At 48.0% G+C, this 22,268-nt stretch overlaps 1 protein-coding gene across 1 annotated transcript in view; it reads right to left on the bottom strand.

The window, feature by feature from the left end:
* DYNC1H1 (dynein cytoplasmic 1 heavy chain 1) overlaps positions 1–22,268 on the bottom strand; it is an 86,312-nt gene that overhangs the window by 23,914 nt on the left and 40,130 nt on the right. Inside the window, exons 26-45 of the mRNA XM_034938173.3 lie at positions 22,038–22,232; positions 21,104–21,386; positions 20,166–20,266; positions 18,937–19,096; positions 17,190–17,433; positions 16,817–17,000; positions 16,324–16,536; positions 15,163–15,401; positions 14,806–14,962; positions 11,942–12,169; positions 11,189–11,419; positions 10,786–10,926; positions 10,280–10,513; positions 9,985–10,191; positions 9,774–9,895; positions 8,666–8,831; positions 7,226–7,389; positions 4,424–4,553; positions 594–727; positions 13–127 (exon numbers count right to left, since the gene is read on the bottom strand). Of these exons, the coding sequence (XP_034794064.1) occupies positions 13–127; positions 594–727; positions 4,424–4,553; positions 7,226–7,389; positions 8,666–8,831; positions 9,774–9,895; positions 9,985–10,191; positions 10,280–10,513; positions 10,786–10,926; positions 11,189–11,419; positions 11,942–12,169; positions 14,806–14,962; positions 15,163–15,401; positions 16,324–16,536; positions 16,817–17,000; positions 17,190–17,433; positions 18,937–19,096; positions 20,166–20,266; positions 21,104–21,386; positions 22,038–22,232 (3,648 nt within the window). The remainder of the gene's footprint in view (positions 1–12; positions 128–593; positions 728–4,423; positions 4,554–7,225; positions 7,390–8,665; positions 8,832–9,773; positions 9,896–9,984; positions 10,192–10,279; positions 10,514–10,785; positions 10,927–11,188; positions 11,420–11,941; positions 12,170–14,805; positions 14,963–15,162; positions 15,402–16,323; positions 16,537–16,816; positions 17,001–17,189; positions 17,434–18,936; positions 19,097–20,165; positions 20,267–21,103; positions 21,387–22,037; positions 22,233–22,268) is intronic.

Here is a 22,268-nt window from a genome sequence, read left to right as displayed (position 1 = left end):
GACCAGACGCACCTTAATCTGGTACACACTCAAACCGTTCATCCAGGCGACGAAACGAGACAGGGTAGTTTTTCCTGCTCCACTAACACCAATCAGAAGCAAGTGGCCTTGAGGTTGACGGAATATTCTGAAACATTATGAGAACTGATCAATGTTAAGGCTTATAATGCCTCATTCCCCTTTTGACTCATATCTAGTGTCTACAGTATTTTGGACATGTTTTAACTTGAACTTATATATTAAACATTTGCTGAGCAACTGTTATTTGTGAAGTCCAGGAGGAATGCAAAGACCAGTAAGACACGGTCCTGTCCTCTAGACTGACATGAGAGACTAATGCAATTCCAGCAGAAGGTCAAAGGGCCATAATCATGGCAGGTATGCAGTGCTGGGGGAGGAAGAATGAAGTTCTGCTTAGGATAAACTGAGGATGGTTAAGCTGGACTTAGAAAGAAGAGAAGGGGGAAGCTGCTTGGTGGAGAAGGCTGAGGCGGAGGTGGTAGGACAGCATGAGGCCTGGTGTGACCCGGCACACACACTTGCTCAAGAGCAGCTTAGGCGAGAGGTGGGGCTGTAACAACAAAAAAGCCCACCTGTCAATCCTCAGCACGTGGTCTAGGACTTCATTAAACAGGACCAGCGGAACATCAAGTTCTTCTTCATAAAAGACCTTCAGCCTAGCTTTGACATAATCTCTTAACTCTTCTTGGTCTACTGGGATGTAATCCTATAGAAAAAAAGGTAATACCCAAATTACTTAGAAAAAAGTGTTACTTATTAGACCAAAGTCAACTGTATGTCCACATACCATGAAGAAACTGTTAAAAATGCAACAAAAAAGGTATCATTTACAACATAGCAAAAAAATATAAATTCACTAGGAATGGATCTAAAAACATGAAAAACTTTTATAGAGAAAACTGAACTTCACCAAAAGGCAATGAAGATGACCTCAATACATGAAGAGACATACCATGATCACGGAGGAAAAAAACACTCTACTATAAAAATGCCAGTTCCATCAAACTCATCCATAAGTTCAATGTAATCCCAGTCAAAATCTCAGTGGTGGGAGGTGCTTATTATCCTGGTGCAACCTGACAAGCCAATTCTGTATTTCATTTGGAACAGGAAAGATCCCTCTAGAAAAGAACCAGGTGTGAGGGCCTGCCCTATTTTTTTTTTTTTTTTTGTAGCCTCGCTCTGTCACCAGGCTGGAGTGCCGTGGCGCGATCTCAGCTCACTGCAACCTCTGCCTCCCGGGGTCAAGCAATTCTCTTGCCTCAGCCTCCCAAGTAGCTGGGACTACAGGCATATACCACCATGCCCAGGTAATTTTTGTATTTTTAGTAGAGACGGGTTTCACCATGTTGGCCAGGATGGTCTTGATCTCTTGACCTTGTGATCTGCCGGTCTCGGCCTCCCAAAGTGCTGGGATTACAGGCATGAGCCACCGCACCTGGCCTGGGCCTGCCCTATTAAACAGACTTATTACCATAATCAGGACCATGTGGTTTTAGCACAGAGAACTACTAACGGATACCTATGCACACAGGGAAACTATGATGACAGACAGATACTGCAGAGTAAATTATTATTTAATAAACTTTGCTGGGATAATGGGCGTCCACAAGGAAAGAACTGAAAACGGACCCACTGCTCACTCAATACACAAACTCAATTAGAGTTGTGATTAAGGGTTTCAAAGATACATCTTTTTTTTTTTTTTTTTTTCCTTGAGACAGGGTCTCACTCTGTCACCCAGGCTAGAGTGCAGTGGCCTGATCTCGGCTCACTGCAACCTCTGCCTCCTGGGTTCAAGTGATTCTCCTGCCTCTCAAGTAGCTGGGACTATAGGCACACGCCACCATACCTGGCAATTTTTTTTTTTTTTTTGAGACAGAGTCTCCCTCTGTCGCCCAGGCTAGAGTGCAATGGCGCGATCTTGGCTCACTGCAACCTCTGCCTCCCAGGTTCAAGTGATTCTCCTGCCTCAGCCTCCTGAGTAGCTGAGATTACAGGCATGCAGTACCGCGCCTGGCTAATTTTTGTATTTTTAGTAGAGATGGGTTTTCACCATGTTGGTAAGGCTGGTCTTGAACTCCTGACCTCGTGATCCACCTGCCTCGGCGAGACGGGGTTTCACCATGTTGGGCAGGCTGGTCTCGAACTCCTGACCTCAGGTGATCCGCCCACCTTGGCCTCCCAAAGTGTTGGGATTACAGGCATGAGCCACTGTGCCCAGCCTGAAAGATACATCTTTAAGAACGTTTGTTCTTCTTCAAAAGACCTTATAAAGAGTAAAAAAATGGCTGGGCGCGGTGGTTCATGCCTGTAATCCCAGCACTTTGGGAGGCCGAGATGGGCTGATCACGAGGTCAGGAGATCGAGACCATCCTGGCTAACACAGTGAAAACCCCATCTCTACTAAAAATACAAAAAATTAGCTGGGCGTGGTGGCGGGCACCTGTAGTCCCAGCTACTTAGGAGGCTGAGGCAGGAGACTGGAGTGAACCCAGGAGGCGGAGCTTGCAGTGAGCCGAGAAAGCGCCACTGCACTCTAGCCTGGGCGACAGAGCGAGACTCCATCTCCAAAAAAAAAAAAAAAAAGAGTTAAAAAAAAGATAAGCCACAGGGAGAAGTTTCCTGTAAATGAAAAAGAATGGGTACCTAGAGTCTTAAATATATAGAAAATTCTACCAATATTGAACACGCCCACCTTACTACTCCCAGCTCCTATCAGGCGCTCTGCCTTGTATGCCCTCCCTGACGTGGTGAACCTTCCTAGAGAAAGCTGAACTTCACTGAAAGCCATTCAGAAGACCTAAACACACGAAGACCAGTGCAAGGGTCATTCTCCCAGAAATCTCTTCCCAGCCTGAGTTATCTCCCTCTGTCCTGCTCTTTCCTCCATTGGAGTGGGAGCTGCCTAAAGGAAGCTCTTACTCACGTCTATCACCTGGGGCTACTCAATGAAATGCATGTCAAGACTGTAACTCAGTAAATGTCCTCATCCTTTGCAAAGAAAAAGGACAACTCACAGCTATTCTGGAGAGGTGAACTCCATCTAGCATTTTAGCATATGAAACATTTTCACACAAGTTATTCACAATTGTCCTATTTTCAGTGTGAGGAATGTGAAAACAAATTTGTGAAGCAAAGATTTCTTTCACTGCAAACCCGCTGAAGCAACACCTTCCACCGGCTGGAAATCCAATGGCTCGACCCTCACACGGAAGTCAGAACCCCAACAGCAGCCAGCCTGCCAGCCATATTCCTGGGAATTCCTGCCCTAAAGTATCAGTGACTGCAAACCCGTAGCACATCACTGCTGTAACCACAGCCTATTTTATAGTGCATTTTAGGGCAAAGAGATTTTTCTTGTTTTTTAAGTGTTTTTTTGAGGTAAGGTCTCACTTTGTTACCCAAGCTGGACTCTTTTTAAGTTTTTATTCTTTTTTTGAGACGGAATCTCGCTCTGTTGCCCAGGCTGGAGTGCAGTGGCGTGACCTTGGCTCATTGCAACCTCTGCCTCCTGGGTTCAAGCGATTCTCAGACTCCTGAGTAGCTGGGATTACAGGCACATGCCACTATGCCTGGCTAATTTTGTCTTTTTAGTAGAGATGGAGTTTCAGCATGTTGTCCAGGCTGGTCTCGAACCCCTGACCTCAAGTGATCTGCCTGCCTTGGCCTCCCAAAGTGTGGGGATTACAGGCGTGTGCCATTGCACCTCGCTGTACTTTTTTTTTTCTTTGAGACAGAGTTTCGCTCTTGTTGCTGAGGCTGCAGTGCAATGGCGCGATCTCAGCTCACCGCAACTTCTGCCTCCCGGGTTCAAAAGATTCTCCTGCCTCAGCCTCCTAAATAGCTGGGATTACAGACATGCGTCACCACGCCCAGCTAATTTTGTATTTTTAGTAGAGATGGGGTTTCTCCATGTAGGTCAGGCTGGTCTCGAACTCCCGACCTCAGGTGATCCACCGCCTCAGCCTCCCAAAGTGCTGGGATTACAGGCGTGAGCCACCGCGCCCGGGTGATATTTTGTTTTCTAAAGTATTTTTTGAAACAGGGTTTTGCTCTTTTACCCAGGCTGCAGTATGGTGGTGTGACCACAGCTCACTGTGACTTCCTGGGCTCAAGCCTCCCAAGTTGCTGGGACCATAGGCGTGAGTTACCTTGCCTGGCTAAATTTTCAAATTTTTTTGTAGAGGTGGGGTCTTACTATGTTGCCCAGGCTGGTCTCAAACTCCTGGGATCAAGTGATGCTCCTGCCTCAGCCTCCCAAAGTGCTGGGATTACAGGTGTGAGACACCATACCCGGCCTAAAGATATTTTTGAGTAGAAGATAATTCGTTAGAACTCGTTAGTGTTAGAAAGGGAGGGCAGAAAAAGAAGTATGTCTGAAATGATGCGAGTTTGCTACCTTTGACAGCCAGTTGCTGTACAAGATGGGTCGGCTCATTGCCTTCTCTCTGTCGATGTTAGGGAAGTGCTTCAGAGCAACCGTGTCGATGTTCTCATCAGTCCAACGCCTCTCCTCATCCTCTACGAGTCTGTGGGGAGAGCAGCATGTGCATTTAGGTAACTAGAGGGCACGGTGAAGAAGCACCATGTTTGTGGGTGCTGTGGGCTCTTCCAAAGGATGCAGTCAGTCTTTATCACACATCTTCCTTTACTATGCATGGATGAACCTAAAAGCTGAACTCATGACAGCTTAGGCAACCTGAAATTTTATTTATTTATTTATTTATTTACTTGCTTACAGAGTCTCACTTTTTTTTTTTTTGAGACGGAGTCTCTCTCTGTCGCCAAGGCTGGAGTGCACTGGCACTATCTTGGCTTACTGCAAGCTCTGCCTCCCGGGTTCACACCATTCTCCTGCCTCAGCCTCCTGAGTAGCTGGGACTACAGGTGCCCGCCACCAAGCCTGGCTAATTTTTTTTTTTTTAATTGTATTTTTAGTAGAGATGGGGTTTCACCGTGTTAGCCAGGATGGTCTCGATCTCCTGACCTCGTGATCCGCCTGCCTCAGCCTCCCAAAGTGCTGGGATTACAGGCGTGAGCCACCTCGCCCAGCCCAGAGTCTCACTCTTACTTACTTACTTACAGCCTGGCAACAGGCTGAAGTGCAGTGGCGCGATCTTACTTACTTACTTACAGAGTCTCACTCTGTTGCCCAGGCTGAAGTGCAGTGGCGCGATCTTGGCTCACTGCAACCTCTGCTTCCCAGGTTCAAGCGATTCTCCTGCCTCAGCCTCCTCAGTAGCTGGGATTACAGGCATGTGCTACCACGCCCAGTTAATTTTTGTATTTTTAGTAGAGATGGGGTTTCGCTATGCTGGTCTCAAGCTGTAATCCCAGCACTCTGGGAGGGCAGAGGCAGGCCGATCACTTTAAGTCAGGAGTTCAAGACTAGCCTGGCCAATGTGGTGAAACCCTGTCTCTACTAAAAATATAAAAATCAGCCAGGCGTGGTGGCACATGTCTGTAATCCCAGCTACTCTGGGGGCTGGGGCACAAGAATTGCTTTGAACTCAGGAGATGGAGGTTGCAGTGAGCTGAGATCATGCCACTGCACTCTAGCCTGGGTGACAAAGCGAGACTCTGTCTCAAAAAAAAAAAAAAAGAAAAAGAAAAAAAGAAATGGGAACTGTGATGCGTGTAGTTTTAGAGGTGTAAGACTTACTACAAGGCAAGCAGGCGAGACTGTGACTGCGCTGCCGTGTGAGGACCTTTTGAGAAGCTGACTGTAAGATCTCCTATGCAGGCTACCAGGTGAGGGTCTAGTGAAGGCAGGTATATACTTACTGAAGCCAATCTGAATTTGTAAGCACAACTGCTGTTGCGACATTTGAATTTAAACAAAATTCTCTGTGGTACTAGAAATCTGTGAAAACTATATTGTGGGAGACAGGGTCTTGCTCTGTCACTCAGGCTGGAATGCAGTGGCACGATCATGGCTCACTGTAGCTGCAGCCTCCCAGGCTCAATCGATCTTCCTGTCTCAGCCTCCCAAGTAGCTGGGACTACAGGTACACGTCACCACACCTGGCTAATTTTTTATTTTTTGTAGAGATGGGGGTCTCACTATGTTGGTCAGGCTCGCCTTGAACTCCTGGGCTCAATGATCCTCCTGCCTCGACCTCCCAAAGTGCTGGGATTATAGATGTGAACCACTATGCCCAGCCAATTTTTTTTAATTGAAAAGGGGAGAGTGAAGGTAGCTGACATAGCAACTATAACGAAACACTGTTTAAAAAGCAGCAGAACTCCAATAAGAAATAAAAACAGGGCTGCCACGGCCAACATGCTCTGCACTCTGCCTTGCCTGCTCATCTCTTACAGTGGCTGTCAGTAATGTACCCGGTGTTGCTCAAGAATGCCAAGGACTCGGGTTGGAAAGCCAGTGATTACAACTAGGCAGTATTCTGAGACTCCTTGTACAGTAATGACAGGAAAAACTGCAGGATGACACCTGGTCCAGAGGCACAGCTGCCAAACACTTAAGCATTTCTTAGTCTGGAGGGAACCATCTGCCAAGTCATCTTACTGCAATTCAAACCACAAAACCTTCCACAGTTGATGCCGATCAGTCATCCGTTAGCAATTTTTTCCCTTAAGTATTGGTCACTTAACTAGAAAAACTCAAAACTTACAAGACAAGAATTGATCCAAGTGGGCAACAGGTAAAAGAGAAAACCAGTGCCCCAGAGCTGCAGCTGCAAAGCCTTTGATGAGAACACAGACTGAGAATCAGGAAGAGGGGTGGTGGTTACAGAACACGCACACTGGGCAGTTGTTGGGAGACCTTTTAACTCAGCAGTGAACCTGTGCTCTGGTAAGGTTATCACAGGCAGCTGCTACCTTGTGTGGTCCCACCTGACAGTTTAGAAGGTTTATTAAAGTGCCCCGTTTTTTGACTTCTACGATGTATCTTTAAAAAAAAAGTACCCTGTTCACAGCCACAAGGTTTATGAGAGTGCCTTGTGTAAGCAGACAGTGGTGGGCCAGCCGGTGCATTCAGCGCACTGTGACTTTGTTACCCTGGGGCAACTGTGACCAGTGTCCAGACGGGAGGCTGCCCTGGCTGACTCTGCTCCTTCCACCACTGGCACCACCTGGCTCTAACTTAGGCAGACCACCCCTGCAAAGACCCCAGCTTCGACAGCTGTAAGAACTCAGAGCAGGGGAGAATGGGACCAACTGGATCCTCGGCTTCCCTTACCTATCTTGGAAGAGACGCAGAGCTTCATGTGCCCAAATCCGAATGAGGCCTTCAACAGGCAGGGTCTCCAGAGGTCTCAGCGCTTCAAAGATGCCTCTCACCCACCTAGTCATTTCACGGGGTGAATAGATATAGTGAGGTTGTGTATCCTGGGTGAATCTCTCCTATGGCAATGAGAAAAATGGAAGGTACATGTAAATATCTTAAGACACAGAGAAGTCGTCAAAAGGTAAAATGTGGCAAAACATGTTTACATTAAAGAACCTAGACCCTGAAATATTTAAGAAGATAGCTGGACATGGTGGTGGGTGCCTGTAGTCCCAGCTGCTAGGGAGGCTGAGGCAGAAGAATCGCTTGAACCCAGGAGGCGGAGGTTGCAGCGAGCCGAGACTGCGCCACTGCATTCCAGCCTTGGTGACAGAGTGAGACTCCGTCTCCAAATGAGTAAACAATGTTGGAACAATTGGATAAATAACTGTCCAGAACAAAGTTAGATTCAAGCTGCTCACTTTATGCTGAAATACATTATATTTAACGATTTAAATATTTAAACAATGAAACTACAAAAAATCCTTCTGAAAATACTTAAAAGCAAATTAAATACTGGGAAAAAGCATCTGCCACCTATGACAAGAAAGCTGTCCCAAAGCATGAAGAGCGAAGGAGACACAGCAGGGCAGTTGGCGGCTCCCACTCATCCCCCGCAGCCAGCGGCTCCATGGGAGGCTCAACAGAGAAATGCAAATAGCAACGAGAGTCATTTCTCACCAAATGGGCAAAGACATTTTTGTTAATGACTATTTTTTAAATGTTGCAGAATACAGGGAAGCGGGTGCTGCTGGTGGAGGCATAGCTGGTCCAACCATCTTGAGAGCAATCTGGCAGATATGCAGCCTTTATATACATTTAGAAACTGTATGGCTCTATTTTCATCATATACACATACATACACATGCATAGGATAATGATTAAGCATGGAAATGTCAGCAGTCTTAGCACCTGCATAGAAAAGTGACTTTGATGACAGACCTTGGAGAAAGTCTCTCGGCTCAATAACATCTCTGAATAAAGTCCAATCTTTATTTCAATAAACTTCTCATTTTATTTTGAGGTAGAGTCTCACTCTGTCACCCAGGCTGGTGCAGTGGCACAATCATGGCTCACCGTAAGCTCTGCCTCCAGGTTCAAGCAACTCTCCCACCTCAGCCTCCTGGGAAGCTGACACTACAAGCATGCACCACCACGCCCACCTATTTTTTGTAGAGACAGGGTTTTGCCATGTTGTCCAGACTGGTCTCAAACTCCTGGGCTCAAAGGATCCACCCACCTTGGCCTCCCAAAATGCTGGGATTACAGGTGTGAACCACCACACCTGGCCAATAGAGTGCCTTAATTATGAGAGGAAAACAATTTCTGGAAGAGCAAAGAAACTCTGCGTACCTGAGACATGGTGTAGAACTCCACCATGGCAGCAGTGAGCGGCTCTGCATACGTCCGCAGGGATGGAATGAGCCTCAGCATGGCGCGGTTGAAGGTGCCGTAGATCTGTGTGAGGGAGGCGGGGCCCGGGTAATCCACATACACGACAGGCACGTGGCGCAGGAACCTGTGCACAGATAGCCCCGCTCAGCGCCCCTCCCTGACAGCGCCTCCCAGGAAGGGGCAGTGTGCCAGTGGAGTCGCCCTGTCCAGGGCCCTGTCTGGAGGTCGCTTCCTAACCCAGCTATGCAGACTTGACATCAGTGTTAGCTGAGATCACACACACACTGCTCAGGCTTGGGGTCTGACACACAACAGTCGATGGAAAACACTTGAAAAACCAGCAAAGATGAAAAAATAACCAAGGCTTATTTCAGCCTCATCTTGGCTCTACAGATGAGTCTGGAGCAGTTCATCACTACCAAGAGATCAATGCTTTTATTTCATTTTATTTTATTTATTTATTTATTTTGAGATGGCGTCTTGCTCTGTCGCCCAGGCTGGAGTGCAGTGGTGCGATCTCAGCTCACTGCAAGCTCCACCTCCCAGGTTCACACCATTCTGCTGCCTCAGCCTCCCAAGTAGCTGGGACTACAGGCACCCGCCACCATGCCTGGCTAATTTTTTGTATTTTTAGTAGAGATGGGGTTTCACCGTGTTAGCCAGGATGGTCTCAATCTCCTGACCTCGTGATCTGCCCGTTTCGGCCTCCCAAAGTGCTGGGATTACAGGCGTAACCACGCCCGGCCTTAATTTTGTTTTTGTATTTTCAGTAGAGACGAGGTTTCACTATGTTGGCCAGGATGGTCTCAATCTCCTGACCTCGTGATCCACCCGCCTCGGCCTCCCAAAGTGCTGGGATTATAGGCATGAGCCACTGCGCCCGGCCAATGCTTTTATTTTTAACATGTTTTCCTGGCATTACAGCACAGAGAAGTAACCCAAGAGGAACCCACAATAAGCAGTATTGTTGTCTTTATTATCAAAACCAGGCTTTTGTGGCGCTGTGTTTACAGCAATCCTGGAGCTGTGCGTGTGTGAAGCAGAGCAGTCTACCGAGCTGTTTTACCTGTGTGAGAGGGGCTTTCTTCCAGGGTCTGTGGGGGGATTACAAGCCCCAACAAACTGGATTCTCTCCAGCTTCACCCACGTTTGATCTGAGGTACGGTAAAAGCCTCCGTGCTCCACCATCTGAAGGAAGGGACAGGTACCACATTAGGAGCAAAACGTGAACAAGAAAACATTGTGGGGCAGGAAGGGCCTTGTGGATAGAAACAAACCTGTCTGATGAAGGATATGACCCTCTGGGTCCCATATTTATCCATATCTGGCAAGTTGATTTCATCACAGAACAACACCAGCCACTTTCCAAGTTGAACAGGAGCCAAAACAACCCCGTTAGGTGTGCGCCTGTACTCGCAGTAGTGATCAAAAGTCTTCAGAAGCAGCTCTGGAGTAGTAGCACTGGAGAAGTTGAGACCCACCACCTTTGGAGGGAAGACACAAAACCACACTGTAAGACCAACCCCATGCTCAACACCAAAAGGTCTGCTGCCCACCTCCTGGCCTCTTTACCTCCATGTCAGGCAAGGCCCGGAGGGCGCTGAAGAGTGTCATGGTCTTGCCAGACCCAGGAGGGCCACACAAGACCAGGGGCTTGTGTTCGGCCAGCCAAGTGTACAAGAGGGCTTCGTGGCGGACTGTGTCCAGTGTTGGCACGACGACATCAGGGGCTGCCACCTTGTGCGTCTCCACTTCAATCTGAGGCACCTTGGCCTGCCACGGAGACCACTCTCCGCTGATGGACACCTACACACGGAGATGGAAGTGTGAGTCCGGCTGCGACCAAGGTGCCTCCTCACGAGGTTTGTTTACCTGAACACAAACTTGAACTTTCAGAACAAGGAAGTAACTGGTCAGGTTAATCTGCTTTGCTAACACATGGAACTAAAAGGATAAAGCCCTTCTATGAAATGGAATAAAATGAAAAGACGGAGTCAAGGTCCATGGTCAGCTTGTTCCAGGAGGAGTTAAATCAACAAGGCGAGAATCAGAAACACGGGTGGTAACTGCATGCTCACCTCATAATCGATAATGGGTATGTTGGGCGCAGTGGGCAGAGGCACGGTCGTGATTCTTCTGATGTATTCACCCAGCTCTGCTCTCATTTTTAGCCGGCTGTCTCCAGACAGGGACCAGAGTATGGCATAAACCAGATACCGCTATTAAAAAGGGAATTAAACTCTGATTTTTATAAAATTTCAACAACAAAAGAAAGACACTTACAGCAAAGTTAACCTAAAGACAGTGGTTCCCAGTCTTCCTGCATCACAGACACCCACTGCACCTTTCCTAGCCCCGCAACGAAGGCTCTGCCTCGCCTAGGAGAGAGCGCACATCCACACAGGTGCAGCATTTCAGAGGTCCTCAGACCTGTGGTCTGGCGCAGTGGTGAGCTCTGTGAAGCCCCTGATGCCCCCTGACCTGAATGTAGCGCTCCAGCTGCTCGATCTGCATGGGGAAGTCGGGATGGTTGGCGTTATACTGCGCCACGTTGCGGCAGGCCTGGTGCAGCATGGAGAAGAGCGAGCCCAGGCAGCGCAGGCGTGTTAGGTCCATGATGTGCTCCAGCTGGAAGGCGTGCTCTAGCGCCTTGGTGACCAGGCCGTTGGACGTGAAGTACGGTTGCATGATCGTAGCTGCATCTCTTTGGATCTAGAAAGTGGAAGGAGTGATACTTAACTATCTTTCAAAAGGCAGGCGAGTTTCATCGATTCTAACCTGGTCCCAGGAGAAGGTCATACGACCTTGGAAAACTCATTTTGGATGAAGCTTCAATGACCAGTCCTCATTACTTCACCCTGGTGGTTCTCAAAAACCCTGCTTCCCAGGAACTTTGGTTTTCCCACTGAACATGGAAAAGGGCAGTCTTTCATCAATTTGTAGAGAAAAGTAAGATAATGAAAAGAATTCTTTAAATTTTCCCATACGTGACTTTTAACATTTGTAGCTGCCACAGCTGGGCTTCCTTGTTTAAGCTGGCAGAAGACAACATTGATTACACAAAAGTTGGCTGGGTACAGTGACTCATGCCTGTAATCCCAGCACTTTGAGAGGCCAAGGCAGGTGGACTGCTTGAGCCCAGGAGTTCAAGACCAGCGTGGGCAACACAGCGAGACCACATCTGAACATCCTAGCACCCTCAGGTCATGATATGTGGGTCCCACCTGGGCGTACCTGCAGCATGGGGGAAGCGGCCTCCTCCCCCTCATCCTCTTTGCCCTTACGCCGCCGCTGTGCCTCATCCTCCCCTTCATCCAGCGGGATGCTGCGCAGCCTGGCCAGGAAGTTGTTGAAGATCATGTCGGTGCTCAGCACATCCTCACTGAACCAGACCATGCCGCAGCGCGACACTGTGGCCAAGGTCGCGTATTTCAAGTCCTGTACCTCAAACATTATTCTCACCTTGAAAGAAAACATTAAGCAGATTTAATGACATAGGTTTGGAAGAAACCTGGACATTAAGATTCTTTTACCTATATATACACTGAAACAGTGACTTTAAACTTTATTTTCCTATACAGAAAGTAGCCAGGCATGGTGGCGTGTGCCTGTAATTGCAGCTACTTGGGAGGCTGAGGGAGAAGAATCACTTGAGCCTGGGAGGTGGAGGCTGCAGTGAGCCGAGATCATGCCACTGCGCTCTAGCCTGGGTGACAGTGAAAACCCGTCTCAAAAAAATTTTTTCTGCACTTATTTAAAAAAAACAAAAAACACCTACAGCTCACATCACTACAGTATTCACCATTCTCTCTACAGGAATCTGGGCAGGACAAGTGTGTGTTGCAGGGAGAAGAACAGGGCAAACCACCTTGTTTAAGATTTCCCACTGTTCTTGAGGGCACAGAAGCAACAGCCCCTCCAAGTGTGATGTCAGCAGTGACTATGTCCTGGGTGCACACCGGCCGTGGATCCCTCCAGTCTCACATAACCTGACCAGGCAGGCACGCTGTCATCTCTGGTGTTTTTTTTTTTTTTTTGAGATGGAGTTTTGCTCCTGTTGCCCAGGCTCGAATGCAATGGCGTGATCTCAGCTCACTGCAATGCCTCCCGGGTTCAAGCGATTCTCCTGTCTCAGCCTCCTGAGTAGCTGGGATTACAGGCATGTGCCACCACGCCCAGCTAATTTTTTGTCATTTTAGTAGAGATGGGGTTTCATCATGTTGGTCAGGTTGGTCTCAAACTCCTAACCACAGATGATCCACCTGCCTTGGCCTCCCAAAGTACTGGGATGACAGGCACGAACCACCATGCCCGGCCTCACCTCCAGTTTAAAGATGGCGCAGGTGACTTGCTGGGGTCCCACTGCTAGTAAGTGGTTGAGATTCAAAGCAGGTGGTCGGACTCCAGAGCCTTAACCTCGGAGCTGTAATTGCCTCACAAGGAGATTAATCTCCTCTGACAAGTTAGACTCTACTGGATCAGCTGTCAGAGAGGAACTTGAGTTGTTGGAGTAAGTGCACACTTTCAGACAGTACTAAGAATCCATGGCTGGCTCCTGAAGCTGAGATAAATACCAATCCTAAGCCTTGTTGTTAAAGGCTCATAAGCTGATCAGGCCAGAAACCTCGCATCATCCTTGATTTCTTTCCCTCACACCCACATCTAGTCCATCAGCAAATCCCACGCATGCTTTAAACTCCAGCCATAGTCAGTCACCTCTCAGCACCTTCGCTGCTGCCAGCTCGCCCCGTCCCTGGTGCCTGGAGGTCTGAGGCAGTCTCCAACTGGCCTCCTGGCTTTCACCCTGCCCTCTTCATTCTCCAAACGGCAGCCAGACGGATCTTCGTGGACATACATCAGGCAACATCGCTCCTGTCCAGGCTGCTCCATGGATCCCAGCTTGCCCAGTGTACAAACTCACACCCCCGACAATGACCTCCTAGGCCCCTGACCTGGCTCGTTTCCTCTCTAGTCTCAGCCCTGACTTGTCCTCCCCAGTCCTCTCCGCTTCAGCCGACTGCCCCTTGCTGTCCTCACGTACACCGGCCCCCTGTCCCAGACCTGCTACTCCTGCTGTGTGTTCCTTTGCCCAGAATACTTGGGAGACTTGGGACCTACTCCCTCACTCCCCTAAGTGTCTGCTCAAACCACGTTCTCAGGGAAGGCTTCATATTTTAACCTCCAACCCCCACCAACACCTGACAGCTCGCTTTCCATTTCTTTTTTTCTTTGCACCAATCACTATTCATTTTGTTTGTCCAACTGCATCACACGTGAGCAAGGGCTTTTGTCTTCCTGCCTTTTTTGTTTGTTTGTTTTTGAGACGGAGTCTCTCTCTGTCGCCCAGGCTGGAGTGCAGTGGCGCGATCTCAGCTCACTGCAACATCCGCCTCCCAGGTCCAAGCGATTCTCCTGCCTCAGCCTCTTCAGTAGCTGGGACTGCAGGCGCCCGCCACCACGCCCCGCTAATTTTTTGTATTTTTAGTAGAGACGGGGTTTCATCATGTTAGCCAGAATGGTCTCAATCTCCTGACTTCGTGATCCGCCCGCCTCGGCCTCCCAAAGTGCTGGGATTACAGGCGTGAGCCACCGCGCCCGGCCTGTCTTCTTGCTTTCTTACTGCTGTATTTTCAGCATCTAGAACAGGGTCTGACTCAGTGCAAATCCATACCGGGCCTGACTGTGTTTACTGATCAGTAGGTGTTGTCAGGCACCTGCATCATGCACTCATTTTCCAAGGGACAGCCTAGAAAGCCCCATTCCAAATTTCTCATTTTCCCAGCTCTCTAGATGTATAACAGCTTAAGAAACCTTAACGACAACCCCACCATACAGGGTTAACTGATAATCATAGAGTGTGCTTATTACTCAATAAATGATAGAAAGCCATTAATAAAACCTATTAAAATGTTTCTCACCAGCCATGGAAATGGAAAAAAAATCTAGCAGTTGAGATGCTACCTTTGAAAATTACTTACACAATGATCACTACTCCATGGAATCTGGGTCCATGACTCCAGTGCTGCACTTCGCTAGCAAATGAAGTTTAGTTGGCCAAAAGGAATTATTCAGTTGACGACATACAAAAGGCTACTTACATTGGGTGGAAGACTGAGGCGCTCTCCATTGGGCAAAGTTAGGAGCTTATTGTCATCCAGCACTGAGTTCAAGTTCTCAACCCACTCTGGATCCACATCGCCATCGAAGACGATCCACTGGCGCTTCTGCAGCTCACCTCTCACGCTGTCGATGATCCTGGTTGGGAAGGATTTTAAAATAGCTGCTGATTAAATCAAGATTTTAACATTAGGCATGTTTACCGATGATGGTTTCTGAAATGACCTTTAATTTGCTCAGACTTCGGTTGAAAAATAATGTATACTCTGCTCTTGTGAGAGCAAAGTACTTAGCGCCCATATCCAGGAGAACACAAACACAGATCAAAGAAGACGTACTTTCTCAGCACGTGTGTGAAGAGCCCATCTGTCCATTCCCTGGTGTTGGGGTCCAGGGTTCCGTAGAGGTGGTCTTTGCTGATGGCCTTGGGGTCGATGATATGGGCCACACCTTCCACACCCTCGAGTCTCTCCAATGCCTTCAGCAGGACACGCCAGGCCATGCTCTTCCCACTTCCCGAGGGCCCCACCATCATCAGGCCATGATTGATCTGGGTGATCTGATAGAGCTGGAGAACCTGCAGGGCCCAACAGACCAGCACAGTGACCATCCCAGAGGAGGAATGGGGACAGCTCCTCGCCCAGCCACCTCTTGTGAAAGTGAGCAAGAAACATATGTGTGGATTTTTTTTTTTTTTCCTGAAACGGAGTCTCTCTCTGTCACCCAGACTGGAATGCAGTGGCACGATCTCAGCTCACCGCAAGCTCCACCTCCCAGGTTCAAGTGATTCTCCTTCCTCACTCTCCCAAGTAGCTGGCATTACAAGCGCCTATCTATGGATTATTAAAGGCAAGTACTGAAACTCCCCAACTGGAGAGATGTTACACAGGTCACATGTAAAACAAACATTTCCAAACTGTGGCGAGTTCTTTAGTAAGTCAGGAAGGCTGGAGCCAGTGGGACAGGAGACACCAATGAGCAGCCTCAACAAGGACACATCAGATCCTGCCGAGGACAACAAGAGACCCAATGGATGAGCTATGTGTTCAATCCCGTACAGCATCTCTCAGGCCAAACACACACAGCTTGTGTAAACAATAAACTTTTTCTTAAATGAATCACATAGAGGAAGGAAAGAAGCCAATACAGAATGTAAACTACGTATTGATCAGCGATTCAGGTTGTTCATCTCTGGCACTGGAAAGTCTGGTAAGCAGAATTTTTATCAGTATAAACAACTTTCCAATATAGTCATGCACTTAGCATTTTCAGAAATTGAACTGTATCATGTAAAATTTTCAGGTTAAGTATTGTTTCCTCTTCATTTAAACAACAACAACAAAAATTCAAATTGGCCTTGGGCAAATCTTCATAAAGCATATTATGCACCTCCACAGCCTTTGTGGACAGTTTCATCGAAGGGCCCACGGTTGTCATTACCGGACACTAAAGCCAGCAGGGTCTGTGAGGGCAGTGGCCAGTGAAACAATCCAAGTTACCTTTTCAACCCACATTCCACCAACTTCTTCTCCATCTCCATATGTCAAATACATCTCCTGACACACTTTCTTCAGCTCCTCTCGAAGGGCAGTCATCTCACCCCTGTGATACTGGACTCCAGGGAACACGTCCGACAGGAGGCTGAAGAGCAGCGGGATGTCCTCTGCCACCAGCTTCGGCACCATCGTCTCACAGACGCTCTGTATCAGAATCTACGGGGAGAGGGCTGGGCTGTGAGCAGCGCAGCACGGCTCAAGTACCGCCCGCTGCATCCCCAGGAGGTGCGTGATCAGTAACTGTTGGTGAACAAAGGGGGCGAGCACCACTCGCCCACATTCATGCACTCGACTCACTGGGTCAACATTACAGTCTATTTCAGCCATCCCAAGACATGTGAACTGCAAGAAGAACTCACAAGTCATGGCTTAAATGTTAAAAAGGTAAATTTAAATAACATACAAGGTTTGAGTGATCAAAACGTTTGTAACGAACCTCTTGTTCAGGGAGATTTTCAGCAATTTCTCCTTCATCAACTGCTTCCCCTCGTTCCTCTTTCTCTCTCTTTATCTTCTGGATTCTCTCTCTCTTCACATTGCCTGCACTCACCAGCACACTCTTCAAAGCCCGAAGACCGAAGTCATAATGGCTTTGGGAAGAGAGCTGCTCATCGCATAGTCTAGAAAAGAAGAAAAAAAGGCTATCTTTAATAACAGTATACTTAAAGCAATAATAGGGTCAAGTGTCAAGAAACCAGAGATGGATATTTTGAAAGACGTACCATCATTACACATAAAAATTTTAAGGTTAAATGGACACATTTAACATATGCAAGAAACATGATTATGAAGAATTCTAGGCTACTTACTTAAAAAACGGGACGATTTTGTTGGCAAGCACTTCAGCAGTGCGGAAACCCTGTGAGTACAGCATGACCTGGGCGATTAACTGCCGGTCGGGCTTGGTCATGGCCAAGCTCCGGAACAGCTTCTTCAAGTTGTCAGGAAGGTTAGACCGGCCCGCGTAGCCAGGGTTCATGGTGATGAAGATGGCCATGTCCGGGCTCACCTTGACTTGCTTGTTCAGCAGCTCACAAGTAATGGGGGCAGAGGCTGAGAACGAGATGATAGCGTTAAGACTAGAAATGTTAAAAAAACAAAACAAAACGCATTCTAAAATGTCTCTAAAACAACAGACAAAGCTCTCGTTCTCCCAGGGAGCTGAAGTAGAGGCTTCCTGGGGGGCTGCTCTCTGGCCTTTCTTCGGGGACCACCAGCCACATTCTCCCAGCCCAGGTGGACCCATTCCCATGTACCTCATGTGCACGTGTCCCAGGTCAAGCCACCAGAGGCAGAGACCACTATTTTATTTGGGCAACACCACACCTGAGTGTCATGGAGAACTCGAGATAGAGATGCAGTCCAACAAATTGTGCAAAAAAAAAAAAGGAATAAATGCCGCGACACTGACTGGCTTACATCATGGGAATTACCTGCTCCTAGCATCATCAAAATAAAAAAAACCCAAACCTCCAAGCACCTCTGAGCCACTTTGGAACCAAGTGTATTCTCGCCTTAAGAGAATACTGATCACAAAGGCAAGTATTGCTTTCCTCCACATTCCTTTTGTTTTATTTAGGAGGTCTGGGGAATTCTCCATAAGGCAAGTTGTTATTATGCAATAAAAGGAAACATTAAAAGCCACGCTGTGCACATAAGACAGAATTTCACACGTACCCAATACCCAAATGTTTGCCTCCTTCAGCATCCCACCCTCCCTGACCCCACATGCTGGGACTTTGTGTTGAACTGGGAAGGGAAGTGGTCCCTGGGGCCTCTCCGACAGCTGCTCCTATCGTGATAAAGGGCTTGTTTCCAAAGACAGATGGCAGAACGCTGGCCAGACAGGTGGCTGGGGAGGCTGGCTCTCTGATGATGTGAGAATGAAGAGGGGGCACCAAGGGCCCGCACCAGAGGACACGCTCATCCCGTGGCAAAGACCACGGAGGGAACACACAAGCTCTAAGGGAGCACGGGGGCATCTGGCTGGCTGAGGAAGGACTGCTCAGGTTTTTGGTTGTCCTAGGACATAGAAACCTCTATGCTGCTGCCCTAGAATGAGGACTAAAAGCTGTGATGCAGTACAGTCCTGGGTTTCTTTTTTTGGGGGAACAGTTTTGCTCTGTTGCCCAGGCTGGAGTGCAGTGGCATGATCTCAGTTCACTACAACCTCTGCCTCCTGGGTTCAAGGGACTCTCCCTGCCTCAGCCTTCCGAGTAGCTGGGATTATAGGCGTGCACCACCATGTCAGGCTAATTTTTATATTTTCAGTAGAGATGGGTTTCACCACGTTGGCCAGACTGGTCTTGAACTCCTGACCTCAAGTGATCTGTCTGCCTCAGCCTCCCAAAGTGCTGGGATTACACACGTGAGCCACTACGCCTGGCCTGGGTTTCTTACCTTCCGTCTTTAACCACAGCTCACTACACTGCCTGTAACAGTGAGCTCCTGTGAGCTAAATTCTTGCTTATTTCTAATCCAAGAGGTAGAAAATTAGTTCACTAGGGAATTTCCCTCTACATTCTCTAAGTAATTTTTGAAGAAGAGGTGTCTTACTCTTGTCGTAGTTGGGGTTGGAATGTTCACGCAGTGCTTCCTGTATGCACTGCACCTGCTGGGACACAGCTGAGAGCATCCGCTCCTCCAGGCGGTTGAACTCGTCAAAGCAGCCCCAGGCACCCACCTGGCAAAGGCCCACAAAGATCCGGCCCATTGCCTGGAAAGGAGAGGAAGAAAGGCGCTAAAACCACCTGCTCTGCCCTCAATTGTCTCCCCTCTCCCTTGCCACAAATCAGTATGTTGATGCCCTAACCCTAGTGGGTTTGTCTTTAGCGAAAGAGTGTGTAAGGACATAACTAAGGTTAAATGAGGCCATAAGGGTTGGGGCCGCTGATCCACAGGACTGGTGCCCTTCTAAGAAGAGGAGGAGGAACCAGAGCGCTCTCCCTGCATGTATCCCAAGGAAAGGCCTTGTGGTGACAAAATAGCCATGTGCAAGCCAGGAAGAGGGCCCTCACTGGGAACTGAACCCCGCTGGCACCTTGATCTTGGACTCCCCAGCCTCCAGAACTGTGAGGAAATACATTTCTATTGTTAAGCCACACAGCCTGTGCTGCTTGGATATGGTGGCCTGAGCAGACTACCATACCACCTGCCTCAGTGCTGGCTTCACGGGGCTCAAACCCTGACTCTGACAATCTGCGTGGCCTTGGGCAAGTCACATCTTTTTGAAATGCACATCTCCTCATCTGTGAAATGAGAATACTACTACCTACTCCCACGGTGGCTGTGAAGGATAAATTAGAGTCACACCTCAGGTGAGGGGCCCAGTGCCTACACACAGTAGTTACTTCATGAACAACAGCCGTTATCATGACAGATGTAAAGTATAACACCTTCTTTCCTTCTGTGCCAAAAAAATCTCAATGACAAAGCTACTGTTTTTATTCTATCACTTTTTGTTGATTAAAGATAAACCTCTTCCATAATGTGCTTATTCCAAGACACAGGCACTAAAAATGTCGTCAAAAAACTGACATTTTAGAAAAATATTACACTAAAGATCTAACTTTGAAAACATGAAACTAAAGTCAACTTCAATGCATGTATGCTGGACACCTCAAACACTTCAAAATAACACCTATCCCTACTACAGGACTCAGGAGGCCATATAAACCACACTGAGCTGTAAGACCAATGGCTTTGAGAGAGGTACGGAGCTTGATATTCCCCATATGATCCCTGCAGGGCATTACATTTTAGGTGGATCCCATAAAGTGTCTCACCTGGAAATCAAAGGTTTCATCACAGTTGAAAACTAAAACAAACCGTCCAAGCTGATGGCCAAGAGCTTTGACAGACTCTGTTTTCCCAGTTCCAGCAGGTCCTGTTTAAAGAAAAGCAACAGAGTGCTTGAGTCCATTACCTAACTGAAAACATATCTTTAGCTTTAAAAGAACTACAAAAAGCAACTCATTTAAAAAATCCAAGTAGTGGCCAGGTAGGGTGGCTCATGCCTGTAATCCCAGCACTTCGGGAGGCCGAGGCAGGCAGATCACCTGAGGTCAGGAGTTCGAGACCAGCCTGGCTAACATGGTGAAACTCCATCTCTACTAAAAATACAAAAATTAGCCGGGCATGGTGGTGGGCGCCTGTAGTCCCAGCTACTTGGGAGACTGAGGCAGGAGATCGCTTGAACCCGGGAGGCAGAGGTTGCAATGAGCCAAGGTTGCACCACTGAACTCCAGCCTGGGAGACAGAGCAAGACTCCATCTCAAAAAAAAAAAAATCAAAGTAGTAATAAATGCAAACAAATTTAAGATTTTAGAATGTACACACCACATAATTAAGAAGTACATTCAGGCCGGGCATGGTGACTCATGCCTGTAATCCCAGCACTTTGGGAGGCCGAGGTGAGGGGGTCACCAGGTCAGGAGTTCGAGACCAGCCTGGCCAACATGGTGAAACCCTGTCTCTATGAAAAATACAAAAATTAGCCTGGTGTGATGGCGTGTGCCTGTAATCCCAGCTACTCAGGAGGCTGAGGCAGGAGAATGGCTTGAACCCGGGAGGTGGAGCTTGCAGTGAGCCAAGATCGCACCACTGTGCTCCAGCCTGGGCGACAGACACTCCATCTCAAAAAGAAGTACATTCAAATCATTAGCTTTATCTTTAAACATTTTAATATATGATTCCATCTGTCCAGATCTGTGGAAGAACTTACCAAATGGGGAACCCCCCAGCCTGGCCTCCAAGGCTTGTGTCATTGTCAAATAGCAGCGGTCAGTGAGGGGGGTCTGGACCAGTTTGTCCTGAACACCCAGGTACTCAAAGCCATAGTTAAATTTGGCATTTGCCATTTGAATTGACAACTGCTGTAACACATCAGTTTGCTTAGGGTCAAAGTAAAATCGCATCTGGCTGAGCCATTCAAAAGATTTGGCGTTGTCAATCTTGCTTTTGATCAAGGACCTTGTAACATCTCTCTGGTGAACCAATTCTGTAATCTGAAGAAAGAGAGTCACTTTAAAAGTTCATCTACACTAAAGCAATACAGTGCATTCTCCGGGTTTGTGGACTGTTAAACTGAAATTGAGGTTCTAGGTCCAGTTACAATGGCTTTCAGTAAATGTTCCAAAAGGCAAATTCACTTTCAGAGATGAGAGAAATGTTACTCATGAGATGGTATTACACAGAACCCAGAGCTGCAGCAAAAACAAAGAAACAGAAACACCTGGCTTTAAATATTTTAAAATTCTGCAACTATCCTAAAACATCATGGAAGACTAGCTTTCTGATGTCTGTCCTAGGAGTCTGCCACGTGCCGCCATGGGGCTCGCAGCAAGCACTGCCCGTGCCGTGCAGCTTAGCACTGCTGTGGCCACCTCTCTGGGGAGACGACAGGAAAGAGCAAGAGATCCTGACCAAGGCTGATCCCTTCCTCTCTACCGTGATGTCGTGTAACCCCTGCATGCCCCTGAGATTACCTTTCAACAGGGACAGGGAGCCAAATGCCCACCCTCAGAGGATATCCATACACCATCCGCTGTTCTCCTTGATACTACCTGAAACCTTTTTCAAGCATGATTTCCACTTAACTGCGTGGTTGAGGGTGTAGGAATCTAACTGGTAAGGAAGGAGTCAGGTGTGAGACTAACCAAGTGTTCTAGCTTCCGCCTTCGGAGTGGGGGCTGCTCCATGAGGACAGAGTCTGCTAACACATTGAGGGTGACCTCCACATTGCTCAGCACAGAGTGCAAGGGCGCGGCATCTCCCCCTCCGCCCATGCTGCTCAGTGCGGTCTCCACGTTCTCAGACCAGGCTATCTGGGCTGACAAAACCACAAGCTGGGCCTGAAAGACACAGAAACAAGATCCCAAAGGATCATT

This window comes from Pan paniscus, chromosome 15, assembly GCF_029289425.2.
Source record: "Pan paniscus chromosome 15, NHGRI_mPanPan1-v2.0_pri, whole genome shotgun sequence".
In the NCBI taxonomy this organism is placed as follows: domain Eukaryota; kingdom Metazoa; phylum Chordata; class Mammalia; order Primates; family Hominidae; genus Pan; species Pan paniscus.
The sequence above is the reverse complement of the archived record's forward strand: the minus strand, read 5'-3'. Positions and strand labels throughout refer to the sequence as shown.